Raw genomic sequence first — 24417 nt, forward strand, 5'->3', positions numbered from 1 at the left:
CTACCCTTGTTGCCCATGTTTGTGGGGTGTGTGGAGTGACCGTCCCCTGGGGCCACTCGGGGATGGGAACAAACTCCACCCCATGTACCACCCGGAAGGGAGTGAACCCTGTGCTGCCATGCACAGTGTTATTGTAGGCCACTTCCGCAAATGCCAGGAGGTCCACCCAATTGGTCTGCTGGAACGTCACATAGCTGCGGAGGTAGCGTTCCACCATGGCGTTCGCTCTTTCCGCTGCCCCGTTGGTGCTGGGGTGGTACGCCGAGCTGAGGCCCTGGGAAGTTCCAAGGAGCTGGAGGAAGTCCCGCCAAAAGCGTGCCGTGAACTGCACTCCCCGATCCGAAATAATACGCCGAGGCACCCCGTGCAGACGATACACGTGTTGGACGAACAGTCGGGCAAGCCGTTGGGCTGACGGCAGGCCCCTGCACGGAATGAAGTGGGCCTGCTTCGAAAACAGGTCGATGATAGTCCAAACAACGGTGTAGCCGTGGTTATCCGGTAGGTCAAGGATGAAGTCCATAGCCAGCACTTCCCACGGCTGTGTTGGGTCGGCCACCCTTTGTAACAGGCCCATCGGCTTCCCCACCCGGGGCTTCGCAGTGGCACAAACGTGGCAGCCCTTCACATATGTTTCCACATCCGGTTTCACTCGGGGCCACCAGAACTGACGCCGCACCAGATGTAATGTCTTAAGGAACCCAAAGTGTCCGGCCTGCTTGGCGTCGTGACATCGTTGGAGGACGGTATGCCGTAGGGCCTCGGGGACGTACAACTTGTCCCCCCTCCAGGCTACCCCCTCCCTCAGTGTTAAGAGACCTGGATGGTCCCGCAACCAGGCATCGTTCTGTATAGCCGCCTGCAGGTCTGGGAGTACACCCTCCGCCACTGTACATGGGGCTGCTCGTTCAGTCTTTTGGTTGTAGGGAGGCATGATCGCTTGCACGACCTCTTCACGTTTGCTGTGGTACTGGGGCATACGTGACAAAGCGTCCGCAAGGAAGTTCTTTCCCCCTGGTACGTATTTGAGGGTGAACCGGAACCGAGTAAAGTATTGTGCCCATCTGACATGTTTGGGCGACAGGCGTCGGGGTGTTTGTAACGCCTCGAGGTTTTTATGGTCGGTCCACACCTCAAACGGCACGGCCGCCCCCTCCAACAAGTGTCTCCACGTTGCCAGTGCCCATCTGACAGCAAAGGCTTCCTTCTCCCATATAGCCCACCCCCTCTCTGTTGTGGTGAACTTGCGGGACGTGTAAGCACATGGTTGGAGGACCCCCTGTTCATTCCGTTGGAGAAGCACTGCGCCGACGGCCACGTCGCTGGCGTCTGCTTGCACAATGAAGGGGGCATCGGGCTGCAGGTGGAGCAGCACGGGTTCCTTGGCGAACAAGGCTTTAAGGTCCTCGAACGCTTTTGGGCATGTCAAGGTCCATGCCAACGGCTGATCCGGTTTTGGCTTACCGGCCAAATGCTTTGTCCGTAGCAGTTCCGTTAACGGATGGGCGACGGCAGCAAAGGACGGTATGAACTGCCGGTAGAAATTAGCAAACCCCAGGAAGCTTTGCAACTGACGATGCGTCCTGGGGGCTTGCCACTCCAACACTGCTTGTACCTTGTGGGGGTCCATTTCCACACCGTCCCCTGAAATGCGGTATCCCAGGTAGTCCAACCTAGACTGGTGAAACTCACACTTCGAAATCTTCACGTATAGGTGCGCGTCGAGGAGCTTCCGTAACACCTGTCGTACCAGATGGACGTGTTCTTCCAGGGTATCGGTGTATATCAGAATGTCGTCAAGGTACACCAGCACCCCGCGGTACAGGTGCTCATGCAACACCTGGTTGATTAGCTGCATGAAGACCGCGGGGGCCCCTGTAGCCCAAACGGCATCACGCGGAACTGGAAACTGCCGAGGGGACAGTTGAAGGCCGTCTTCCACTCGTCCCCGCTCCGTATTCGCACTCTGTAGTACGCCTCCCGCAGGTCCAGTTGGGTAAACACCCGGCCCCTACCTAATTGGGCCAAGTCCTTCATCAAGGGGAGGGGGTACAGGTGTTCCACACAGACAGCATTGAGGCCCCGGAAATCAACACAGAGACGAAGGGACCCGTCCTTCTTTTCCTTGAACAGGACCGGGGCAGCAACTCGGGAATGGGCTGGCTCGATGAACCCCCTTGCCAGGTTTTGGTCGATATACCGCCGCAATTCCTGCAGTTCCTTGGGCGCCATGGCGTACATTCGGGGCTTTGGCAGTTTGGCCCCCGGTATCAGTTCGATCCCACAGTCGGTTGCTCTATGGGGCGGTAGTTGGTTGCACTCCTGTTCGCTGAACACGGCTGCCAGGTCGTTGTATACGGCCGGGAAGGAGTCCTCTTGTGCCCCCATCGACTGGGCGGTGGCCGCACCACCCGGGGGTTGGACTGCTGCCGTCTGCCTCGTGACCCGTGCCCTGGCGCCCTGCTGCGGTGGCTGGGGCCCAACCCCAAGCTGGAGTTTCCGGAAACCCCCCTCCCACCACATGGTTGGGCCCCACTTGTCCAACCAGGCGAGGCCTAGAATCACTGCCTCTGTCATAGCTGGAGCAACAATGAAGCGAAGGACCTCCCAATGACCCCCCAACTCCATACGGACAGGTTCGGTAACGTGAGTGGCTGGCCCCCCCCCAACAAGGACCCGTCCACCTGCTCGAACCGAACAGGACGGGACAGCCGTTGCAGGCGGATGCCACCCTCTTTCGCGACTGTCCTGCTAATTAGGCAACGGGTGCACCCGGTGTCTACAAGGGCCCGGTAGCCCCTTCGCACCCCTGTCCGTGGGTTGGTAAGGGTGATGGGCAGCACGAAGGGGCTCACCGGTTCACTCACCATCGGGTCGTTTGCCACCTCGTCTTCACTGTCGTCGGGACCTCCTTGGTACCGTGCGATTGCCCGGGTGTCCTCCTCCATCGGGTCTGCTCGCTGAGGCATCGGGGTTGCCAACTGCTTAGCCGCTCTTGATTTCTCGGGGCCTCTCTTCGGGGTCGGGGTGGCTCGTCCGGCCGCAGGAGGGCCTCGCGGAGTGGGGGCTGGGCACTCAGCCGCCCGGTGTCCCGGCTGGTTGCACCGGAAACAGCGGAAGGAGGCTCCTCCAGGCGTGGCTGGTGGTTTCGGCGGGCCGGCCTGTGGTGCGCCCTCTCGTTGCCTCCCCAACGGCCGTTGGGGTCGGCTGGTGGTCGCACCCCCTTTCTGGCACTCCCTCAACCCAGTATCCAATTCGATGGCCACCTTGCACCAGTCCCGTAGCCGGTTGGGCACCCCACAGTACACACAGGCTTGGCGTAATTCATGGTCTAGGCCCGCTCGAAAATGATGAACCAGCAACCGGTCTGGCCACACCGAACTCAACCGGCCTGCCAGCCGCCGGAAGTCCCGGACATAGTCCACTGCAGCCCGGCCCCGCTGCTTCAGCGCCAGTAACTCTGCCTCTGCCCGCTGGAGACGAGCAGTGTCCTCAAATCTGGCATGCAGGGCTTCAAGGAACAGGCCGGCATTGCCCAGCTCCTGGGCGTGGTCACTATAAAGATCGGCCGCCCAAGCCGCTGCCTCCCCCTGCAACCCCGCGGTGATTGCCACTACCATCGCCCACTGGGATGGATATAGGTGGCCGTATCGGTCCAGGTGGCTGATCACATGGCTCATATACATGGCCAACTGGTCAGGGTTGCCATCATACGAGATGGGGATGGGCGGTGGGCCCCAGATGGTTCCTGGCCCCCATGGGCCTGCAGGTTGGACCACGCCCGGAGCCGCAGCAGCAGGGATTGACAGGTTATGGGTCCCCAGACCAGGGCCCTGAATCCCTGGTGTTCCTCTTGGGGTTGCCTCCCAGGCACCCCCGGGCCCCGACCCACCTTGCCAGCCGGACTGGGGTTGCGGAGCCGACACCCCGGGCCCTCCTGCCCCCGATGCGCTTGCTGCTGGTGTCAGTCGCAGTCGCGGGCTGCTCAGCCGGAAACGGGTCGACTCAGACCGTCCCAACGACCCGTCCACTCGTTGCCACGAAGACGGCCCTTGGTAACCAGCCTCGCCAAACCGGTCCCGGAGTATATCCATCGTATGCTGACCCGGCGCTGTCGAGTAGCTCCACTCCGCCTCGTCATCTCCTGTGACCCGCCTTTCTCTCCACTCCATGAGAGGAGGCCTGGCACCCGGGGTGCGAGTTTGCGCGGCTTCCAGGTTGGCCAACGCGGGGCTTTGCCACCACTCCGCAGCACCCCCTGAAGCTGTGGTCTCCCGGACCTCCCCTGACGGCACTGCGGCCCTGGTCACCTTTGGCCTGACCACTGGTTGTACATCTGAGGCCTCTGTGACGGGTGCAAGACCCGTGGCTCCAGCCGGAGCCTCTTCCTCCACTCCCTGTGGAGTGTCCTGCTTGCCCTCTGCCATCCCCTCGAAACAAGGGACAGGCCAAGGAGCAATAGGATAAGGGGGAGTGCTGACTTACTGTCACACCGTCCGATGACGTCTGAGAAATACCAAGGACGCAGGAACGATGTGCATTCAGTGGAAGTTTATTTCAACCTGAAACAAAGTCAGCACTGGGAGTGGTTTGCTCCCAGTGCTGTAAATAGAGGTGCCATGCCCCATCATCCCGCCCCCAACCACAAGCCAGCATCCGCCCTGCACTGATAAAGGTCCCCTTAGTCCAGCCCCGCCCCTCCCCGGAGTCAGTCATGCTCCACTGCCTCGCCCGGCTTTCCTTTCCGGCAGCTCCCTGACCGCCAAAGTCCCAGGCCGGTTCCAACTGTTGCTCGGGCCTCGGAGCTCCACCGCGGTGTGTATTGGCCTGCTGGCGCGGTTTCTCCCCCTCCGCAGCCTTTCCGGCCTGGCCCAGCTCGGTTACAGCGTCCTCGGCCTCTCCGGCGCTTTCGGTGGAGGCTCGGCCTTGCGCAGCGTTGCCCGGCTCCGCCCCGTCGCACAGAGCCTCCGGCGCTCCCCCTTTGTCCGTCTGCGGCGGCCCGGGTTGTTTCGTGCCTGGCTCGACGGGCCATGCCGCGGAGAGCAGGCAGGAGGGGGGGAGGGTCGCCGCTGGAACCCCGACGGTGAGACGCGCTGGCCGAGGGGTTTCCCGGAACGTGCTGGGCAGCGGCGGGCGGTAGCGGCGTTTCGGCGGGGCGGTTGGCGGCGGCTGGCTTCCCCGGGCGGGTTCCCAAACCCCGCTAGCGGATGGCACGCCCGGTGGGGCGTGACACTTGGTGCCCAGAATGCATACAGTACTCAAAGTGAGGTCTGACCAATACTGAGCATAGAGGAACTGTTCCTTCCAGTGCTTTGGAAAGTTTACTCTTGTGGGTGCATTCTAAAATTACATTTGCCTTTAAGGATATGTGTATGAGTATGAAAAAAATTAAAATGGTAATCTACACTTGTGTGGTTGAACAACAATCTTTTTTTAATATGCTGCTCACAGCAACACATGTAAATGATGGGGCTTCAATCATGTGGTTCTAGTCACCATGTTGACTCTTGACTTCCCCTGTGGATGCCTCATTTGCCTTTTTTTGCCTGGCTGCATCATGCTGCTGACTTGGGTTCAGCTTTTGATCACCTAAAGTTCGACTGATATCGAATCAGGTATTCAGAATTATGAATTTAATTTCTATTTTTTTGAGTTACTACTTTGGGGCGTGTTTTTCTTCAATAGTTGAGTGGTAGGACAAGTTCTTTTAAAGTTAGGGAGTCCTTCTAGAGTTACTTATTATGTAGTATCAGCAAAAACAAATAGCAGCACATTCAAGCCCTTTAAAAGAATGTCTTTATATTCCCATGTTTAATGTTTTTATGGTTGCAATATCTATCTTTGACCAGCAGGTGTCTTCAACTACCTAAAAATGATGCTGTGACAAAGTTGAGAAACTGAAAAGGTGAATTTAAAGGTGCAAAATTCCCTTATTTTATTTTTTATCGAGACTAGCTTAATAAAAGCTAAGACAATTACGTATGAAAATATTTCTTTCTGAAAAGCTTTCATTCTGCAACTATACCTTTAAGATCATCAAACATCCACCGCTTCCTATCCCAGGTCCTTGGGAATGACTGGATAGGTGGACAAAACTCCCAAATCTAGTCTGAATATCTCACTATGTGACAACCTTAATAATACATAATAATACAATCTGTTGGAGACTTTCAGTAGAGACAGGGAGAACTGTTCATTTATCAGCATAGAATTCGTTTAAGATTTCTGCTTTTCATTCCTGGCTCAATATGGCTATTAGGCTAGAAATGGACTTTAATTACAGTCTGACTTAAATTCTTGGTCTCTCATTCCCCAATATTTCTGAAAAATTGTATACTAGTGATTCTGAATTTGAAATATTCCAAATCTTTATAACATAAGCAATATTATAGAAAAAAAACACCATAAACTTTGAAACTGATGTCCAAGGATGAACAGAAAGCATCTAAGTTTTGTAGATAAATGTCTGTGGAGATTCTCAATCATCTAGGTCAGACATGTCAAACTCGCAATGTCACGTGACGTCGTGTAATGTATCGGAGCTTTTTCGCCATTGCTGGCAATGGGGTGGGCGTGGCTCCGGTATGATGAAACCGGCCCGCGGGCCGGCAGTTTGACACCCCTGATCTAGGTCATGGTTGTCCCAAAGGTACTTTTCAAAGGACAACTGGACTTTTTTGAGGGGGGGTTTCCTTGAAAACATTTCACTTCTCATCCTAGAACCAGAACTGAAGAAGCTTCTTGGATGAGAAGTGAAATGTTTTCAAGGAAGAAAAAAAAACAAAGTCCCGTTGCCTTTTGAAAAGCACCTTTGGGACGATTTCATAGATGATCTTTGACAAAATTAGTTTGGCAAATTACTTAAGCAAAATAATTATTTCTAAAACAAATGAAACATAAACATCTATCAGATCCTTCAAACATTTAATACATTTATTGTGGCAGGTAAAACTTAGGAACATAATTAAGAGTCAGAATAGAAAAATAAAATAAAAAATCAATTAAAAAAGTGCGAATGTTTTATTGGTTTTTGTTCGACTAGACCTGGAGACATGCCAGTTCAGATTCCTGTCTAGTATGAAGTTTACTTGTAATTAAGGGAACTACTTACTTCCCTTAGTATAACGTTATAAGAAAGTGTAGATTTGGGGGGAAAAAGAGGGAAAAATAAATGTTGAGACTTGCCTTGGGTGGGTGGAGTGTATGTTCAAGCAAGAAGTGGGCAGTTGCGGACTTTTCCTTGATCTTGCACTCAAAATGGGCCCTCTGTAAAGTCAATGGTGCACAGTTGGTTTCTGCAAGCATTGATATAAATCACAATATGGCAAGAGTCATGAGCAGAGCACTAGGCTTAAGGGGTTCTTTTCTTGTACAATCAGTACTTCCAGGGCAACGTAGTTGATTGGCTGCTTTCACTGCCTTTGGTCCAAGTGGCTTATCAGCTAGAATAACTAGTGTGCCTTTTTGTGTCAGTAATTCAGTTCAAAACTTTGCTGTCTACTGTAATATTCCAAAATAAAACCTGATACTTAATGAAGCATTCAGTGCTTTTCCCACGTAAGCAAAGCTGACCCTGCAGATGGTCATGGGAGAATCTTCTCACATCAGAATTGTGTTCCTTGTGTTATTGTGGAGCAAAATTTTGCTACAGAAGAGGTGACTTCTCTCAGTTCTCAGCTAATATAAAACTTTTCATTACAACCAGAAATATTTTAAATACTGGTTGGAGAAGTTATCATCTTAAATTGGAGGAAAAAAGGCTCAGTCTAGAAAAAAGTCTTCCATGGGAGTACATTATACCTGATCCAATGGGCTTCCAGGAATTTGCCTTCCGGGATGGCTAAAGGGAGAATGTCTACTATGTACCCAATTTTTTATTCTTCCCTGTAATCTGACACTCATTTATACTGCTCTGAATTTCTGGGCCATGGAATAAAATAGTAGCAAAAGGCAAAGTTCCAGTATTTGCAAGCATGAATTGCTGTTAGCTAATAAGACAGAAAATGACATCTCAGCTGTGGGAAAGGAGAAAGCAGAAGGAAAAGGGTCAAAATGACCATGCTGTGATTTGGATGGTGTTAAAGGGCAGAAGGGAATGTGGACAGGTTTTCAAAATTCTGTGATACCCGACAACATTTTTCAACTTTCAAGATGTAAGAACTTCAACTTCCAGAATTCCCCAGCCAGCTTGCGTGTGCACGTACACACACACACACAGAGTATGAGAGAGATAATTCAAAGCCACAATTTAACAGCTATGTTTCAGTAGAACAATACAAACTGAAATGCTTCACTGTTGTTGTTGTTGTTATGGCATTAGGCTAGAAACCAGGAGACTGTGAATTCTAGTCTCGCCTTAAAACACAAAGCCAGCTGGATGACAGTCACTTTCAGCCCTAGGAAGGAGGCAAGGGAAAACCACTTCTAAAAATCCTTCCCAAGAAAACTGCAAGCATTACTTTAGGCATTCAAAAGGAATCAACACTGACCTGAAGGAAAAAAAACACCCCCCAAAACAAAAATGGACTGTTCCAAGTAAGAAATACACTCAAACTTGTCCCAAGGTTTAAAATCTTAATCAGAAATCCTGCTATCACAGTAACGCTGAGAGACTCTGTGATACTTGCTTTTTCTATGGATTGTTCTTCAGAAGTGGCACATGTATCTCTTTTGTTTGCCTTCATCTGTTTTTTAATTATATCTCTTTTCTTAGTTTCCATTTTGTTAATTTTAGTGTTCTCTGTTTAAACTAAGATTTTAGTGTGCCAAAGGCAATTCTAGGCAAGACATATCAGAGTCATGGTGTGAAGTTAAGAATTTGTTCTTAAATAGAAAAATCTCAAACATACAAGGAAGAGGGAGAATGTGCAAGCTTTTTCTTAAATTAAAAAAATACAGCCAGAAACAGTCGCATTTTAGACACAGATTAGCCATCTAATCTCCATAGAAAGGCACAGAAGTCTATCGCAAAAATAAAAAGTGTTTTGTAGGACACTCTTGTATACAAAACAGAAAACCCACTGCTGATTTTGCTTGCATATGCTGTTTAAAAAACCCCTGGAGGTGCAATTTTACCCTTCCCCTCAAAAATGGCAACAAGACTTAACAAATGCAATTAGTATAATTGAACTGCTTTGTTATAAATTATATACATTCAGACCACATTAAAATTGTTATTCCATGTTACACCGAAGAAGTAATTAAGGCTTTATGATATTTACATGAAATGAGCAAGCACCTTAATCACACACACCATTAACGTAATCCTTCTAACATTCAAATTTGACAATGACCAATTTTCTATAGCTATTTTAAACATTTTGGAAGAGGAATCATACTGAATAAAACCAATTACTGAACACTACATGATCCAATGGAAGTAATTTAAGTCTGACATTTGTGCAGAACACAAATTCTGTCCTGCCTCACTCCCATCCCAAACTGCTACAAAGTTAGCTGTAGGGTGATACAGCAATGGGCAGCTCAAATATCAAGGAATGGAACACTTCTTTATTTTAGGAGATAGTCAGCTTTAAGTAACGCTAATGAACTAGGCTGAGACTCCCAAATATTCTGTTGCACACCATATGGACAATGTCTTGATATGATAGCAAGGTGAAGCAACTGGAAGGATGCACCAAACACTAAGTGCATTAAAGTGATGACAATACCTTTCCCTCCAATTCTCAGGTAGCAACTGTTAAAACTTTAAAAACAGGGAGCTAGCTTGCGAACTTTGCCATTCCATATGGCCTTAAAATCATTTTCAGAGTGGGAATTCATGTTGATACAACACATTACCGTGCCAATGACAAATGTTACTAGGAAGGTACACTGCCTTCTCCAGCTAATGGCTTTGGAGTGTCAAGGATGACAATGTTCAGTTATCAGCAAATGTGGCTAACAGAAGGTGCTCAGTAACAGACGAGAATTATCCATTTGCATTTTCAAGTATTGTTTTGAGGAGTGAGTCTTTTAACTGCAGTCTGTTAGCACTTTTTAAAAAGCTTTGTGCTTTAGTCCATTAACTCTCTGCAAGTCTTTTAATTTGGCTGATGGCTTTTTTTCTTTTAAAAAAATTGGCAACAGGTTTTCACAACAGCAGAAGCCTGGCAAGGGTTATTTTATTTTCTGGGCCCATTTCATGTCATCTGCTCTGGGTTTTTCTCCTGTCAGTCCTTCAATGATATTCTCCATGAATCTCCAAAATCTCATTTTTTCCAGTGGGTAATTCAGCCAGCCTAGAAAGATTATAGAAGAGGAGCAATATGTGAGTGTAAATTGTCAAGCAGCATTTTTGGTAACTGAATTAAATTGTTTTTAAGATACTATTGCATAAAATGAATGTAAGAAATAAAGATGTCATTTTAACAGAGAAAGGTGCAATTTTCAGTTTTATTCACACTGTGGAATTGTTTTGAAATTATTCCTCTGATTATTGAAATCCATACAAGAGCATTCCAAAGCCATTTAGAATGGCAGACTTTTAATGACGAACTTCACACATTAAAATAACTTCTGGTTTATCTAAAGCAGTGGTTCTCAACCTTTTTAATGCTGCGACCCCAACCGGTCGTAAGTTGAGGACTAAACCGGTCATAAGTCGAGGACTAAACCGGTTGTAAGTCGAGGACTACCCAACCGGTCGTAAGTCGAGGACTTTCCCTGCCCAGGAGCGCCGCGCATGCGTGGTTCCGCCCCCTGCGCCGGCTGAGGTGTAGCTAGCAAGCGGCAGAGATGGAACAGGCCGACCACCAGCTGGCCCAGCCCAAGGGAGGTAAGGCACCTGCTGGAAAAGGGGGGAAAAAATGGCGGACAAAAAAAATAGCGGACAAAAAAAAGGGTGGACAGCCTTGCTTGGCGACCCCCATGAAATGGTCGATCGACCCCAAATGGGGTCCCGACCCACAGGTTGAGAACCACTGATCTAAAGTCTGTTGAACTCAAGTTCAAACACATCAAACCACACTAAATTTTGTTTGGGGTTAACATGTGAATCCATAAGCTATGGTTTATATCTTAGCATACCAGACTTGACACATTCAATAAACCATGACTTACAGTGAATGTGAACCTGAGAACAGCAGTTCAATTTAGTAGGAAATAGCCTTTTTAGTCAATTCGTATTTTCCATTATTTTTTTTTCTGTCTTTGATCTCTGTGTAGCCAGAGCCCAGAAGAGGACATGGAACAGAACAGGAAATCATACACTAAGCAACAACAAGAACATTCGGCTGTTTTCTTTTTCAGTACCTTACAGAAATCCTCCAGTTCATCTGTGTCTTAAAGAGGCTACTTAGCTAGATAGAAATTTAATTTTTGCCACATAATGAGTTTCACTTCATTTTACCTGTCGTAATACAGAAATATGTCTCATGAGGAGACACATGGTGGATCCGGTGGTGTTTCCGTGGCAGGATAACATGCCAGTCCTGCAGAAAAATTACCCAGCGAGGAAGACCAAAGTAGGTATGAGACCACTTGTGAATTTGGTTGGTCAAGGTTGCAAATACAGACAGGGCAAAGACGTAGCACTCCCAAGGACATGTTTGGTGTAACGCTTCTAAAAATAAGAGAATACAGAATTTATTGTACTCTCACTGAACAGCAGCTAAACTGTGTGTTACAATACAACTGCATAGTAAGTTCACTCTAATAAAGAACATTTGCATCAGAAGTAACACTGTACTCCAATTTGTATAACAGACATACAGAACTGCCTACTTTATTCGCTGTTTACCCTTGCACTTTTATTTACTCCATATACAAGGTGAAAAGCTTCATTAACCTTTTTTTTGGAAATGTGCATAGAATTAAATTATTGTCTTCAGAGGCCTGCTCACTACTCTTTAGAAGGCTGTGTCTAGCTTCCTCATGGATCTGTGGGACTCCCGCTTACCTGATGATAAAGAAGCTAATTTGTAGGCCATGTTTGCCAGCGGAGCTATCGTCAACATGCAGTTATCGCCATTGGTTTCTATGAAGTCATGCCTGGTAATTGCTGTTGGATCAATGTGATGTTCTCTGAAAGGTCTGATAAATGCCTGAAAGTAGTAAAAAGCAGAAAGATGAAACTATAGTTTTTAGCTCGGATGAGGCCTTAGCACCCACAGATTTTACTGATCTACTTATGTACATACCTAAATAGATAATTGCAGGGGAGTGTCCAAAAAAAATCAAAATGAAAGGGGTAGTTAAAGCCCTCACTCTTTGTATGTGCCATCAATGGGACATCAGAACTATAACTTGGCCCTAGCAGTAGATGTACCTGATGTGTGGATCAGAGAACAGCCACCATCCTGTCCTATCAGGATTTTGACCCTAGGCAAGTATCATATACTAAAAAGTTATCTAAAGCAACATAGGAAATTAAAAGGAGCACTGAGATTTGAATGTGTCAAATGATTATATATTAACTATCACTTTACTGCAAGTACTACATTAGCCCAAGTCTAACCTCTTTACCTCCTCAGTACGAGTACCATGTAAGCAAATAAATGTAATATTAAAAGCTAGCCATAAAGCATATCCTACAGACAGCTCTTTGTTTCTTCTTATTTATCCATCTAGAATGTTTAATTCAATACTGTATGTATATGGACTTTAATATATTGCACCAAGGTTATTAAAATTGGAATGGGGGGAATGATCTGCAAATAAGGCACTGGCATTAGAATTAAGATTAAAGTATATAATAACATAAACTAGTAAGCAAACTGGGAAATACTCCAAAAATGTAATCTGGAACTATTTTGAAGTCATAAACTATAGACAAACTAAACACTTTAATAAACAACACTTAAATAAGATGTTTCAATATTAACTAGCGTAGTTTAAATTCACAAAACTTGCTGAGACAAAATATGATTTCTTAGTTTGTGACTTAGCATGTTATGCAAAGTCAAACAAAGTGGTTTTGTTATGCCAATTCAACTGTTACTTATTTACTAAATTAGCTATGCTAACCAGGGCTGAATATTATGTGAAAACAGCCAAAAAGTGACAATTTATCTTTGTCTTATTTTAAAATACCTAAAAGCAACCTGTTTTATTAATGATGGATTGGTTCACATATCACAATGAAACATTAATGAAGGGTTAGTGAATGGTGCTGGAGGCTACCACACTTTCTTTTCTTCCCTTTGTGTTTGCATTTCCATTCCTTGACTTACAGGTTTGCTGTGACATTCGAATAAGAGGCTAGTTATAAATCATCATTAATCTCTAAGACTATGGTTTATTTAACTTTGGTTAACTCAATAAGATGTAATTATCTAATTTCACTATAACATGCTATGCCATAAACTGTAGTTTGTGGCAATTATAGTTTAGCACAATTTATCTAATCGAAGACATATTATGGTTTAGCACAGTATGTGAACCCCAGTAGAGATTTTTCATCAACTATTATCTATCTTAAGTATATTGAACTAATAAGCTCTAGATCAGGGGTGTCAAACTGCCAGCCTGAGGGCCGGATGCATCATAGCGAAACCGCGCCCACCCCATTGCCGGCAATGGCAAAAAAGTCACGATATGTCGCGACACGTCAATGCGAGTTTGACAGCCCTGCCCTAGATACAGGGAAAGCAATAAACTTAACAGCTCACTCAGATTATATACAATTCAACACACATATTACACACACACTAGAAAAAAAAAGTCAGACCTTTCCAACTACTGGCAGATCTACAGATCCCCATGTATCTGCTCCCCAGTGCACTAAACCGGATACAAAGTCAGCAGTAATGATTCCTGCAACTTTAAGAGACAAGGGGAGGGAGGGATAGAAAAGTGAAGTATTAGACATTTGGAGCAATACAAAGATAGTGATTTTTAAAGAATATCAATAAAACAGAGGTATTGTTTTGACAAGATATTTAACAGCCAGTAATGGTGATGCTTTTCCAAAATAAACCATTCAAACATGTGGCAGCACCTGGTCAACTTTATAGAGTAATGTACAGGCTTAGAAGCAAAGCAAGGGTGGGCCTAATTAGTACTTGTAGGGGAGCCCACCAAGGATTATCAGGGTAATAGGCTAGACTGGAAAGCTAAAGCAATATCCTAGAAGATGACAATGGCAAGTCCCTTCCATATTGTCAGGAAAATTACAGGTCTACATGGTCCCAACAATCAAGCTAAAATCAAAGAAGACCTTAATTTTGATCACCACAAACCATGTGCCTTTTCAAAGTCCAAACCCAGTCAATTAAAATAATGCAGTCTATTTTGTGTACAATATACAAGTAAGCTTTTGGAAGATGGTATTTCCCAACTTCATAACCAACAAGCATTCATAAGTATAAAAAAGCATTTCCAAAATGCAACACACCTACATGCTTATTTTTCATAGCCCTTACAGTACACTATACATAAAAGTCTCTTCTGAGCTGGGATCTGGTGACTTCAAAGACATATTGTCATTTTGGGGACAACAACACTGAAGTGATCTCCCACTGCCTTTTTCTGGGATATTTATTACTTTTATTTTATTCAGGTTCTAGGATATATTTTGAGTTGGTTCATACTTTCTTCACAGACAATGATGAATAACTGGTTTGAGCTTGTTAGGAGTGACAGATTTCTGCCAACAATGCAACACTTAAAAAAAGATTCATTAAATCAATGACTAAATGACTTAGGTCTGATTAAAACACGTGTTTTGTTGAGAAAGCTTATTGTGCAGGAAATAAGACATTGACTATTGGGAGGTACTGAAATGTGATTTTAACTGAATCTGGCCACCCATTATCCAAACAGGGTGATTAACAACTGCTAGGTTTATCCCAAGGAGGTTGATCTTAAAAACTTTTAAAAGCATTTATCGTGCCTTTACTGTGTATTCATGCAATATAATAGAGTCTCTTCCCAACGAAAGCTTGAAATTACCTTCAAAAACAAAGCAGCACTGTGTTCATTTTTGAATTATGCAGCAGTGTTTCACAATTTTGGCAACCTGAAGACGAGTTGACTTCAATTTCCAGAATTCCCCAGCAACCATTAGCAGTCTCTATGATCAGAGGGCTGGAGCTCTTGTGTTCCCCCAAGCAGCTGATAAAAATGAGCCTATATACTCTGTGATCCAGCCCAAATATTCTCATAGTAATGTAACTCTTTGCTTTAATAGCACAATTTGTCAGGTTTTGATCAGAGAATAGTCAAAGGGCTTAAGCAGATCACTTGAATTAAAAAGCCCTAGCATTAAAAAAAAAGGAAGGGTCACAAAATAAAGCTTAATTACAATGTGGAAAGGAATCTTTCTCTTGTTTCAGCTGCTGTAAGATACCAGGCTGCCCTTTTATCACTTTTTGGGGAGGCCAAGTTATAGATAATCATTATGCAGCCATAACATCCTTGCTCAAAAGCTGTAAGTAGCCATCAGCCATCTTCTTATTGTAGAATTGTTTTATTATTAAAAGTTTGAAAACTAAATAGAACCACTGAGATTGGTCAGCAAACACATTACTATTAAAATAAAATACTCTAGAGTCCAGGGGTGTCCAACCTTGGCAACTTTAAGACTTGTGGACTTCAATTGCCCATGCTGGCTGGGAATTCTGGGAGTTGAAGTCCACAAGTCTTAAAGTTGCCAAAATTGGACACCCCTGAACTAATCATTATGAAACTTACTCTTCCTAGAAGTACAACTCATCCCAAAAAGGAAGCTGGTGTTAGTGGAAAGTTCCTTGTAGGCTGACAGATCCATAGCAATCGGTAGATTTTCAAATTCCACTACTCGGAGAATATATAATTAATTATCCATTTAGCTTAGCCCTAATACAGTAGTTATGAAGAAAGACTCTAGATTTTTTTTTTCATTTTCAGAAATGAAAAAATCCAAACATGGTTTTTGGATATAGTTTTCTTTTCCATTTAGGCTACATAAGAAAGATGATTATTCCCCATTTAGCAAAACTTCAGATCAGGAAAAGAGGCAAGGAGATAAGAGCTTACTTGTAACTATGTATAGCATTTTCTTTAGCCATCTGCAGAAATGAATAACACAAGTTGAACTGTTTTCTTATAAAGCCCAGCAGGCATGGTTAACTCCCCCCCCATTTAAGGGGGCCATTGCATCTAAAGCAGACCTTGTGAACCAAACTTTTACAGGTCCTCTGATCCCCATCAAAACAAGGGAATGCACAAATACAAATATACACAAAATAATTTCCTTGCAGAATCATATCAGACAAGATGTCCGAATACTTTTTTCTCAATCTAAAATGATTCTGAAGGAAAAGCACAGAACTGTTTTGAGTGCATTGAGTAAAAGTAAAAAACGAAGTGTAAACATGGGCTCCAAAACCAGGATTGGGGTTCATGGGAAAGATCTAAACGTGCTTGAAAAAGAAGACATATGACATTGGTTGCAAATATGATTTTATTAGAGCAGATGTTTTCCCTGCCTGTAATATTGAATACTTCTTTTATTGTTAGGTTTAGATTTATGGTTTCATGTGTTACTTACTATTTGTCAATGCCTTGTATGTAGATAGGTGATGTAAAAATGGAAAGAGATTACAAAATCTGGGAATCCACTCTAATAAGCTTTTTGCAGAGCAGTTCAGGTAACTACGAAAGCCTGCAATCAGATGTTAGCAAACTTAAACAGGAGTCAACAGAACCCAGGATGCCAGAATGCAATTATGACACAATTTGGCAGGGTCAGAGCCATACTCTCACCAATTAGCTCTGAGAACTACACCTGAAGTACAGGACTCTAGATTCCTGTTGTCTGCTAACACTGGTGGAAATGTTTAAGTGCTAAGTTAGAAAACATTCCAGAAGTATGTCAAAGCTGCCGTCAATCTCTGAAGGGAGACAGGAAAATAAAACTGGGGAACACCCAAGCTATAGTCCAATTTATCTTGGCAGCACTTGGCTGGAAAAGGTTGCACCCAAACTGGGAAGAGACAGGTGACATATTCAGCTTATAGAACTGGAGATGGTAACAGCTATGTTATCAGCCAGTAGCTATGTCAGGAATGAGACCACCACGCTCATAAAAGCTTAGCAGGGGACAAAGTTACAGGAAGATGCCTTGTTCTAAACAAGGCACCTCCTCCTTTCTAAATCCTCTTCCAGATTAAGCCTCTGTTTTAGTCAAGCCTGCTTGGAACGTGTTGCAACATCATGGGTCTCTAAAAAGAGAAGCTCTAGGCCAGGGGTAGGCAACCTCGGCTCTCTTATGACTCATGGACTTCAACTCCCAGAATTCCTGGCTCAGGAATTCTGGGAGTTGAAGTCCATGAGTCATAAAAGAGCCGAGGTTGCCTACCCCTGCTCTAGGCAAACTGGCTACAGAGCAGGACATGCTAAATTCTGAAGACGTCATAAATGCTTCACCTTCGCTATGGAGGAACAGAAAGAAATGGAGTCTATTGAGTGCTGATCTGGCAGGGCACATCAGAAAGCATCTGGGTACCAAAGCATCTGCAAAAGGTACCTGTTCTCAAAAGGTAATGCTTGAAATTTAACCAAGTACAGGTAGTTTTTGACTTAAGACCACAATTGAGCCCAAAATTTTTGTTGTTAAGGGAGACATTTGTTAAGTGAGTTTTGCCCCGTTTAATGACCTTTCTTGCCTCAGTTCTTAAGTGAATCACTGCAGCTGATAAAGGGTACCTGGCTTCCCCACTGATTTTGCTTGTCAGGAGGTCGCAAAAGGTGATCACATGATCTTGGGACACAGCAACGGTCATATATATAAACCAGTTGCCAAGCATCTGAATTTTGATCGCATGATCATGGGAATGCTGGAGAAAAGTCGTAACTGAAAAACGGTCTTAAGTCACTTTTTTCAGTGGTGTTATAACTTTGAATAGTTACTAAATGAATGTTGTAAGTCAAGGCCTACCTGTATCAACTCTATAACTTTTTACAATAGAAAATCCCATCTAGCAAGATTTCTAGAAGAACAGTTATCACCAGCATTCACCCTTACCTCCATCTTTCTTCTACTGCATAAGTCCTCTGCCAAAAGTCCTGACAGACTCTCATTTATGCTGGAAAAAGAATATGAATGGGAGGCAGTTTCTCCCATGGATGCTTTCTCTCTCCAAGGATCTGCGTTTCCTAGCTGCCCACTATTCTTGCATGATGAGTCAAAAAGAAAGAGAGACGCGGCCAAGAAACATGCCAAGATGAGTCCTAAATGGGAGTCACAGCCCTATTTGGAACCAAATATTCCCCAAACCCTTACTGTATGGAGCAAAGTAAGTCAGAATTTAAGATACAACTTTGTACTGATAAATGAATTTGTGTTCTAAGGTTTTGATGAACAGGATGGATTATAGAAAGAAGAGTGATATGATGTAACTTTTAGAGAGAAGTTAAAATATATTTGTACTTATAACTGCATCACTGTTTGGTTTAGTGGTAGCAGTGCCTCAAATAGAAGGCCCATACAGAGAGTGGTAAAGACAGTTGAGAAGATGATAGAAAGTCCACTTCCCATTATTCAGGATGCTGCTTATAAGCGCTATGTGCTTAGAGCTCAAAGGATTGTTAGAGACCCCGTACACCCATTTCACAGTCTGTGTCTGTTACTCCCCTCTGGGAGGAGGTTTCAAAGTATTTCTAGCAGGACTGCCCGATTCTGTAACACTTTTGTCCCCTATGCCAAGGCTTTTCAACTGGTGATACGCGAACCACCGATGGTACTTTGGCATCTGGCAGGTGGTACGCGACCGTCCTAAAGAAGTGATAGCGGGGGGGCAGAGAAATGAGCTGAAGCGGGGACAGTGCCACACAAGTCTGAGGGAGAGACAGCTGGAGCTGCAGGGCTATCAGGGGCTTGGCAGAAGTCCCAGGATGAGTGCCGGGCTCCAGCTGATCAGCGCTTCCAGAAGCTGGAGGTGCCCTGAAGAGAAGGGGGGGGGAGAGAGGAACGCATATAAAAGGAAATTTTGGCGGAAAAAAGCCAATGAGGGAATGTCCCTGCCCCGCGGGCACGCGAAGAGGAAGCAGTGAGCACCCGGCATCCCTGCTGACCACTGAGAAAGAAGAAGTCCTTCCTTTTCCCCCAGGATGCCAGCGCTCGCCACCTTCTCTGTGCGGGGCAGAGATGGCGGGGGGGGGGTTCACCGTAGATCTAAGGCTGAGCGTGTTCCAGCTTTGATGGCCCCCACCAGTAGATCAGCGCCATGCCCGCTCACTGACCTAGCCTCGCAGCCACCAGGCTTCCCTTTCACCGAGACCGCCACTGCCTGCATGGGATAGCTACGGCTGGCGGCAGCATGGCCACTGGCAGCGCTAGCAATCTCTCCCCCTCCTGTCATCCCTTCCTGAGCACAGAGGAAGGAAGGAAGGAAGGAAGGAAGGAAGGAAGGAAGGAAGGAAGGAAGGAAGGAAGGAAGGAAGGAAGGAAGGAAGGAAGGAAGGAAGGAAGGAAGGAAGGAAGGAGCTGGGAAAGGGACTGCCTTCTGAGCGCTTCTCAGGTTTATTTTTTTAAGCTGCCAGAGGCTCTGGGCAGGAGACTTTTTACTTTTCCATAATAGTATAAACTAGCTATTTCTATAACAACAAATGAATCTAACCAGTAAAACCCAAAATCCTACCCCCCCTTTTTTCAGCTTTTCAACCTTTTCACAGATTGTACCACTTTTAGGACATGACAATATTCGAGTACCACCAGTGCTTAGCAAGTTGTCAAAAACTTGATGAAATATGCTTTATTTATTTTTTTTCATTATTTTGTCATGTTTATGCACTGTATATTGGAGGTGGTGACCCTTTTGAGACCAGTATGCATTGAAATCTCATTTTAATGTATGCTGATTAGTGTTCATTTAAAGTGACAATAAAGTTCTATTCCTATTCCCATTCCCATTCCTATTCCTATTCTATTCTACTGTGTAGAACAGAGGTCCCCAACCTTTTGGGCACCAGGGACCGATTATGTGGAGAGAGGTTTTTCTGCAGACCGGAGGGGGGATGGTTTTGTGTGCTGCCTGCATCCTGTGGATTGAGCCTTGCTTGTTTGCGCGGACCAATTGCTGGCATGCCACGGCCCAGTACTGGTCCATGGACTGGGGGTTAGGGACCCCTGGTGTAGAATATCGGAAACCACTTCTTTTATATCTTTTTTCTTTTCTATTTTTCTTCAACTTTTGACTTTTCTTGCACTTTTCTTTGATTTCTTTCATTTTTTTCTTCTTCTTCTACTATGTATTTAGTTTGTGTTAGTTTTTATTTTCTTGTTTAAAAAATATATAGAAAAAGAACCAAATATTCCCATGAAGTTCAGCACAGGATTCATATTTCCTTTTCTGTAAAGCAATATACTCTTTAAGACGACAGAATATTCTTTGTCAAAATACACCATGGTAATACATTTATTGTTGAATACAAATAAGGAAGCATTGCTTGAATTTCCCAGGGCTGCATTACGAGAGTATTCCACAAAAATTCTAGAGCAGGGGTGTCAAACCCGCAACGTCACGTGACGTATCGTGACTTTTTTGCCATTGCCAGCAATGGGGTGGGTGCGGTTTCAGTATGATGCATCTGGCCTGTGGGCCGGCAGTTTGACACCACTGACCTAGAGCCACCAGGATTCGTATCAAGCACTAGTATATTGCATGCTAGTATCATAACCTAGTCACCTCCAGATGTGCTAAGATCAAAACTCACCTAGGCTGCCTTGGAATTACACAAGTACAATTCAAAGCAGATGTTCAGCCTTTGCTCAGCTCTCTGAATGAGTTCCACAAAGGAACATTTCACTCTTCACACAAACTCTCAAACTTTTAAAGTTTTCATAGAACATCAGTCCAAAATTCAGTTCCAAGATAGCTTGATTTAAGCTGCAGAACAGAAAAGAAAGCCTTGAGGGATATTATAAGCAAGGGGGGGGGGAGAGAACCTTGAGCCATCAACTCTAGGCAGTAGCCAACATTAGGGGTCATTAACACCATCTAGAGGCCCACATATTTAACATGCTGATGCTATCCTCATGCACAGTGTATTCAAAGCTTTCCCAATCTGGAAGTGACCAGCTTGGGGAGAATTGCTACAGAATGGCCACAAAGCTATGAAAAGCTACAGCACTGGGACAAAAAAAAATATTGCGCTGTTGGAAACTTTACATTAGAAATCAATAGTCCAGAGTTAACCTTTACTATGCTATGACAGCAGGAATTTGTAAAATTTTATAAACATGAAAGATTTCATCCCATTGCCTTCAAGAGTTGCTAGGAAATTGTTCGACACTGTATCAATTTATAAAAATTGATTCCATGGTTCTTATTTGTACTAAGCATTAGATTCAATACAACAGCTAAAATATACGCTCCACTTGAATTGGAAGACTTTGTAGTGCAAGAAGACTTTAATTATATATTTTTCTCAAAATCAATGAAGTATTGAAAATGAATGTAGATATAACATTTTGTTATAAGAACCTGAACAGACCACCTTATCCATTGATCCATTGAACTATGGTTTCTCTGAAGCATTTACAATTTATTAATACTTGTACAAGGAAGAAAATAAAATTCTGCCATTACGATGTCTACCACTGTATGAAATGTTTAAGTGCACTGATAATCTTAGCTTCTAGGGAAGAAGGTGAATAGGGACAATCAAAAGGAAATACCTGGAAATTCCTGTTCTTACTTTTTTGGCACAATGTAGTGGAAAATTAGAGGATTCAAGCAACAGTGCAGTACTGCAAACTGAGTTTCAGTAGAGTTTTAATAGTGTGGGTGAATGAGCTTGTATTACATTACTAATAAAATGAATAGTTTATTGAACCCCCAGGAGTGAGAAATTAAGCAAATGACATGAGTAACAGCCAATCTCAGGAGCTTAGGTAGATGCATATTTACTACAGCTTCATTTCAATATAACCTTTGAAATGCAAGTGGTGGCTTCTTTGAAGTTGTTAATTTTTTCCATTTTATTACAACAATGGTAGATGAGGATAATTTTTCTTCATTTTAAATGTGGCTAATTCTAGCTAACAAATTCTTTCAGTTTTTCCATTAATATGTCTATTCCCTCCAAGGAATTTTCAACTACTAAAATCACATTTCTGCAAGTGCTCTGAAGTTATATCTCCTTTTTCACTTTCACCCAGTAATTTTTTCATCTTGTCTTAACATTTCTAGTAAGAACTTTCAAAACAAAAATGAACGGTGTAAAAGTGGGCAATCCTGTCTTGTTACTTTTTGTATTTCATAAGGTTTACTCAATTCACCATTAACTATTATTTGTCCTGTTTGTGAGATATATTATCTCTTCCATTTGAAGAAATAGAGAACTAAAACGTTAGCAAAAGTATGAGAATGGAAGATCAAAATGAACGGATGCAAAAGCCTGATTTTCAAACTGAGAAAAAAGTAAAATATCTATGTCCATGTCTAATGTGATCTTTATGCTATTTCAGAACGCTCGTAGCATGAGATTTATTAAATTGGGAAATTTTGCAACTAACGTTGATAGATTTTTTTTGGTAATACAGAGGAATCTAGAATGTCTCTATCTTGAACAATATCAGTTTTGAAAATTGATGCACCTTTTAAATAATGGCAAAAAGATTTATCCAGATTTGTACAGCAGGGTAAGAACCCAAGGGTTAAATATAAAACTCTCAAGATGCAAAAGAAAGAGAAAGGTTAGGACAACCTAATCTTAAACTGTGCTTTGCAGTTATTGTTTGGTTTGGATGAAGCAATGGGTTCTAGAATTGAGAAATAACAAGACTGTTTGACCTGGAAATCATACCCTGAGGTTTGGAATGGCATGAGTTTAATGATATAACAAAGTTACAAGTTAATATCAATTTTTAAAAATCACCACGTGCGAATGCTATATTGAGAATATGGAAATATAAATCCAGGTTGTGTCTGAAGATACTTTTACTGACTTCAGCACAAGTAGCATTTTATAGAAGAAAAACAGCAGACAGAGAAATGGTTAATACAAGTAGTCCTCAATTTATAACAGTTCATTTAGTGACAGTTCAAATTTACAATGGCACTGAAAAAAGTGACTTATGACTGTTTTTCACACTTAAGATCACTGCGGCAACCCCGCGGTTATGTGATCAAGAACCTTGGCAACTGGCATGTATTTATGACGGTTGCAGTGCCCCAGGGTCACGTGATCATCCTTTGTGCCCTTCTGACAAGCAAAGTCAATGGGGAAGCCAGATTCACTCAACAACCATGTTACTAACTTAACAATGCAGTGATTTACTTAACAACTGTGGCACAAATGGTCGTAAAATGGGGCAAAATTCACTTAACAAATGTTTTACTTAGCAACAAAAATTTTGGGCTGAATTGTGGTTGTAAGTCGAGGACTACCTGTAAGTAAAAATGATAACAGCATAACAGCAAAATGTATAAATGTTAAGATTTGAAACAGAAGAACAGGTTAAAAATAACGTGACAAAATGGACTGCTAAATTTGGATATATAATATAAAGATACATGCTTGAGGCCGAATGCAGATAACTCTTATTGAATTCAAACTGTGTCATAATTTAAGAGAAAAATTCTGTAAAATAATGCATCATTGGTAAATGATACCAGGAAAATTATCAAAAACAAATTAAAGTATTTCAAACCAGTGCTGGAAACATGAAAAGCATGAGGGAACATTGTATCATGCATGGTGGACTTGTGAGAAAGCTAAGAAATTCTAGGTATGAATTCATATAATGATACAAAGGATTTTAAGGATTAAAATTCCTCTGAAATAAGACTTATGGACAATGAATTTGAAAAGATTCGTAGTATGGTATCTGCACAAAGATTATTTTATGTATAACAATGGAAAAATAATGAAATTCCCACGGTGCAGGAATGAATTTTGAAAATGTTGCCAAAATGGCAAACTGATCTGTTTGTTCAGAGAACAAATAACACCAACTTTTTTGAAAAAGTGGTAGGTTATATGGACTTTTTGCTGAAAGAAGAAAAAAAATGAATTGATGACTAAAGAGACGAAAAGAGTTGGAAAATTCCTAAAAAGGAAAAGGGACAATAAGAATGTAATTATCTGTTGAAAGGAAGCTCAGATATAATCTTTACATTTCTTAAATTTGGTCTTTTTCTTTTTCCTTTTGTTTTTTTCCCCACTTTTGATTATTATTATATGAAACATTTCAATAAATATATATTTAAAACCGGGTAATTTTTCTTTCCTGCTTTCCACACTTCACTAGCAGCTATTTATATTTTTAAAAGTATGCATGTTTATTATTTAGCAATCATTTGTACTTCTGAGCAATTAAGTAATTTGTAAGTCCTTCAACACAGCAACCTTTCTGGTTCTGTGGACTAGTAGTGGCACAGTGGGGGAGGGGGAGGTAAAGGGGAAGGTTTTGCGTGCTCGCCCACCACTTGTGTGGCCTGGTTCCCAATGGGTCATGGCCTGCTAGCAGGCTGCAGGCCGGGGATTGGG

General features: G+C 43.4%; 1 protein-coding gene across 1 annotated transcript in view; it reads right to left on the minus strand.

Annotated features, from left to right (window-relative positions):
• Window positions 1-9104: 9104 nt before the first annotated feature.
• LOC107289376 (transmembrane protein 189) overlaps window positions 9105-24417 on the minus strand; it is a 17423-nt gene continuing 2110 nt past the window's right edge. Inside the window, exons 2-5 of the mRNA XM_029284524.1 lie at window positions 13670-13761; window positions 11900-12044; window positions 11351-11563; window positions 9105-10241 (exon numbers count right to left, since the gene is read on the minus strand). Of these exons, the coding sequence (XP_029140357.1) occupies window positions 10120-10241; window positions 11351-11563; window positions 11900-12044; window positions 13670-13761 (572 nt within the window). The 3' untranslated portion in view covers window positions 9105-10119. The remainder of the gene's footprint in view (window positions 10242-11350; window positions 11564-11899; window positions 12045-13669; window positions 13762-24417) is intronic.

The sequence above is a fragment of the Protobothrops mucrosquamatus genome, unplaced genomic scaffold (genome assembly GCF_001527695.2).
Source record: "Protobothrops mucrosquamatus isolate PMUCROS unplaced genomic scaffold, P.Mucros_1.0 scaffold682, whole genome shotgun sequence".
Taxonomy (NCBI): Eukaryota; Metazoa; Chordata; class Lepidosauria; order Squamata; family Viperidae; genus Protobothrops; species Protobothrops mucrosquamatus.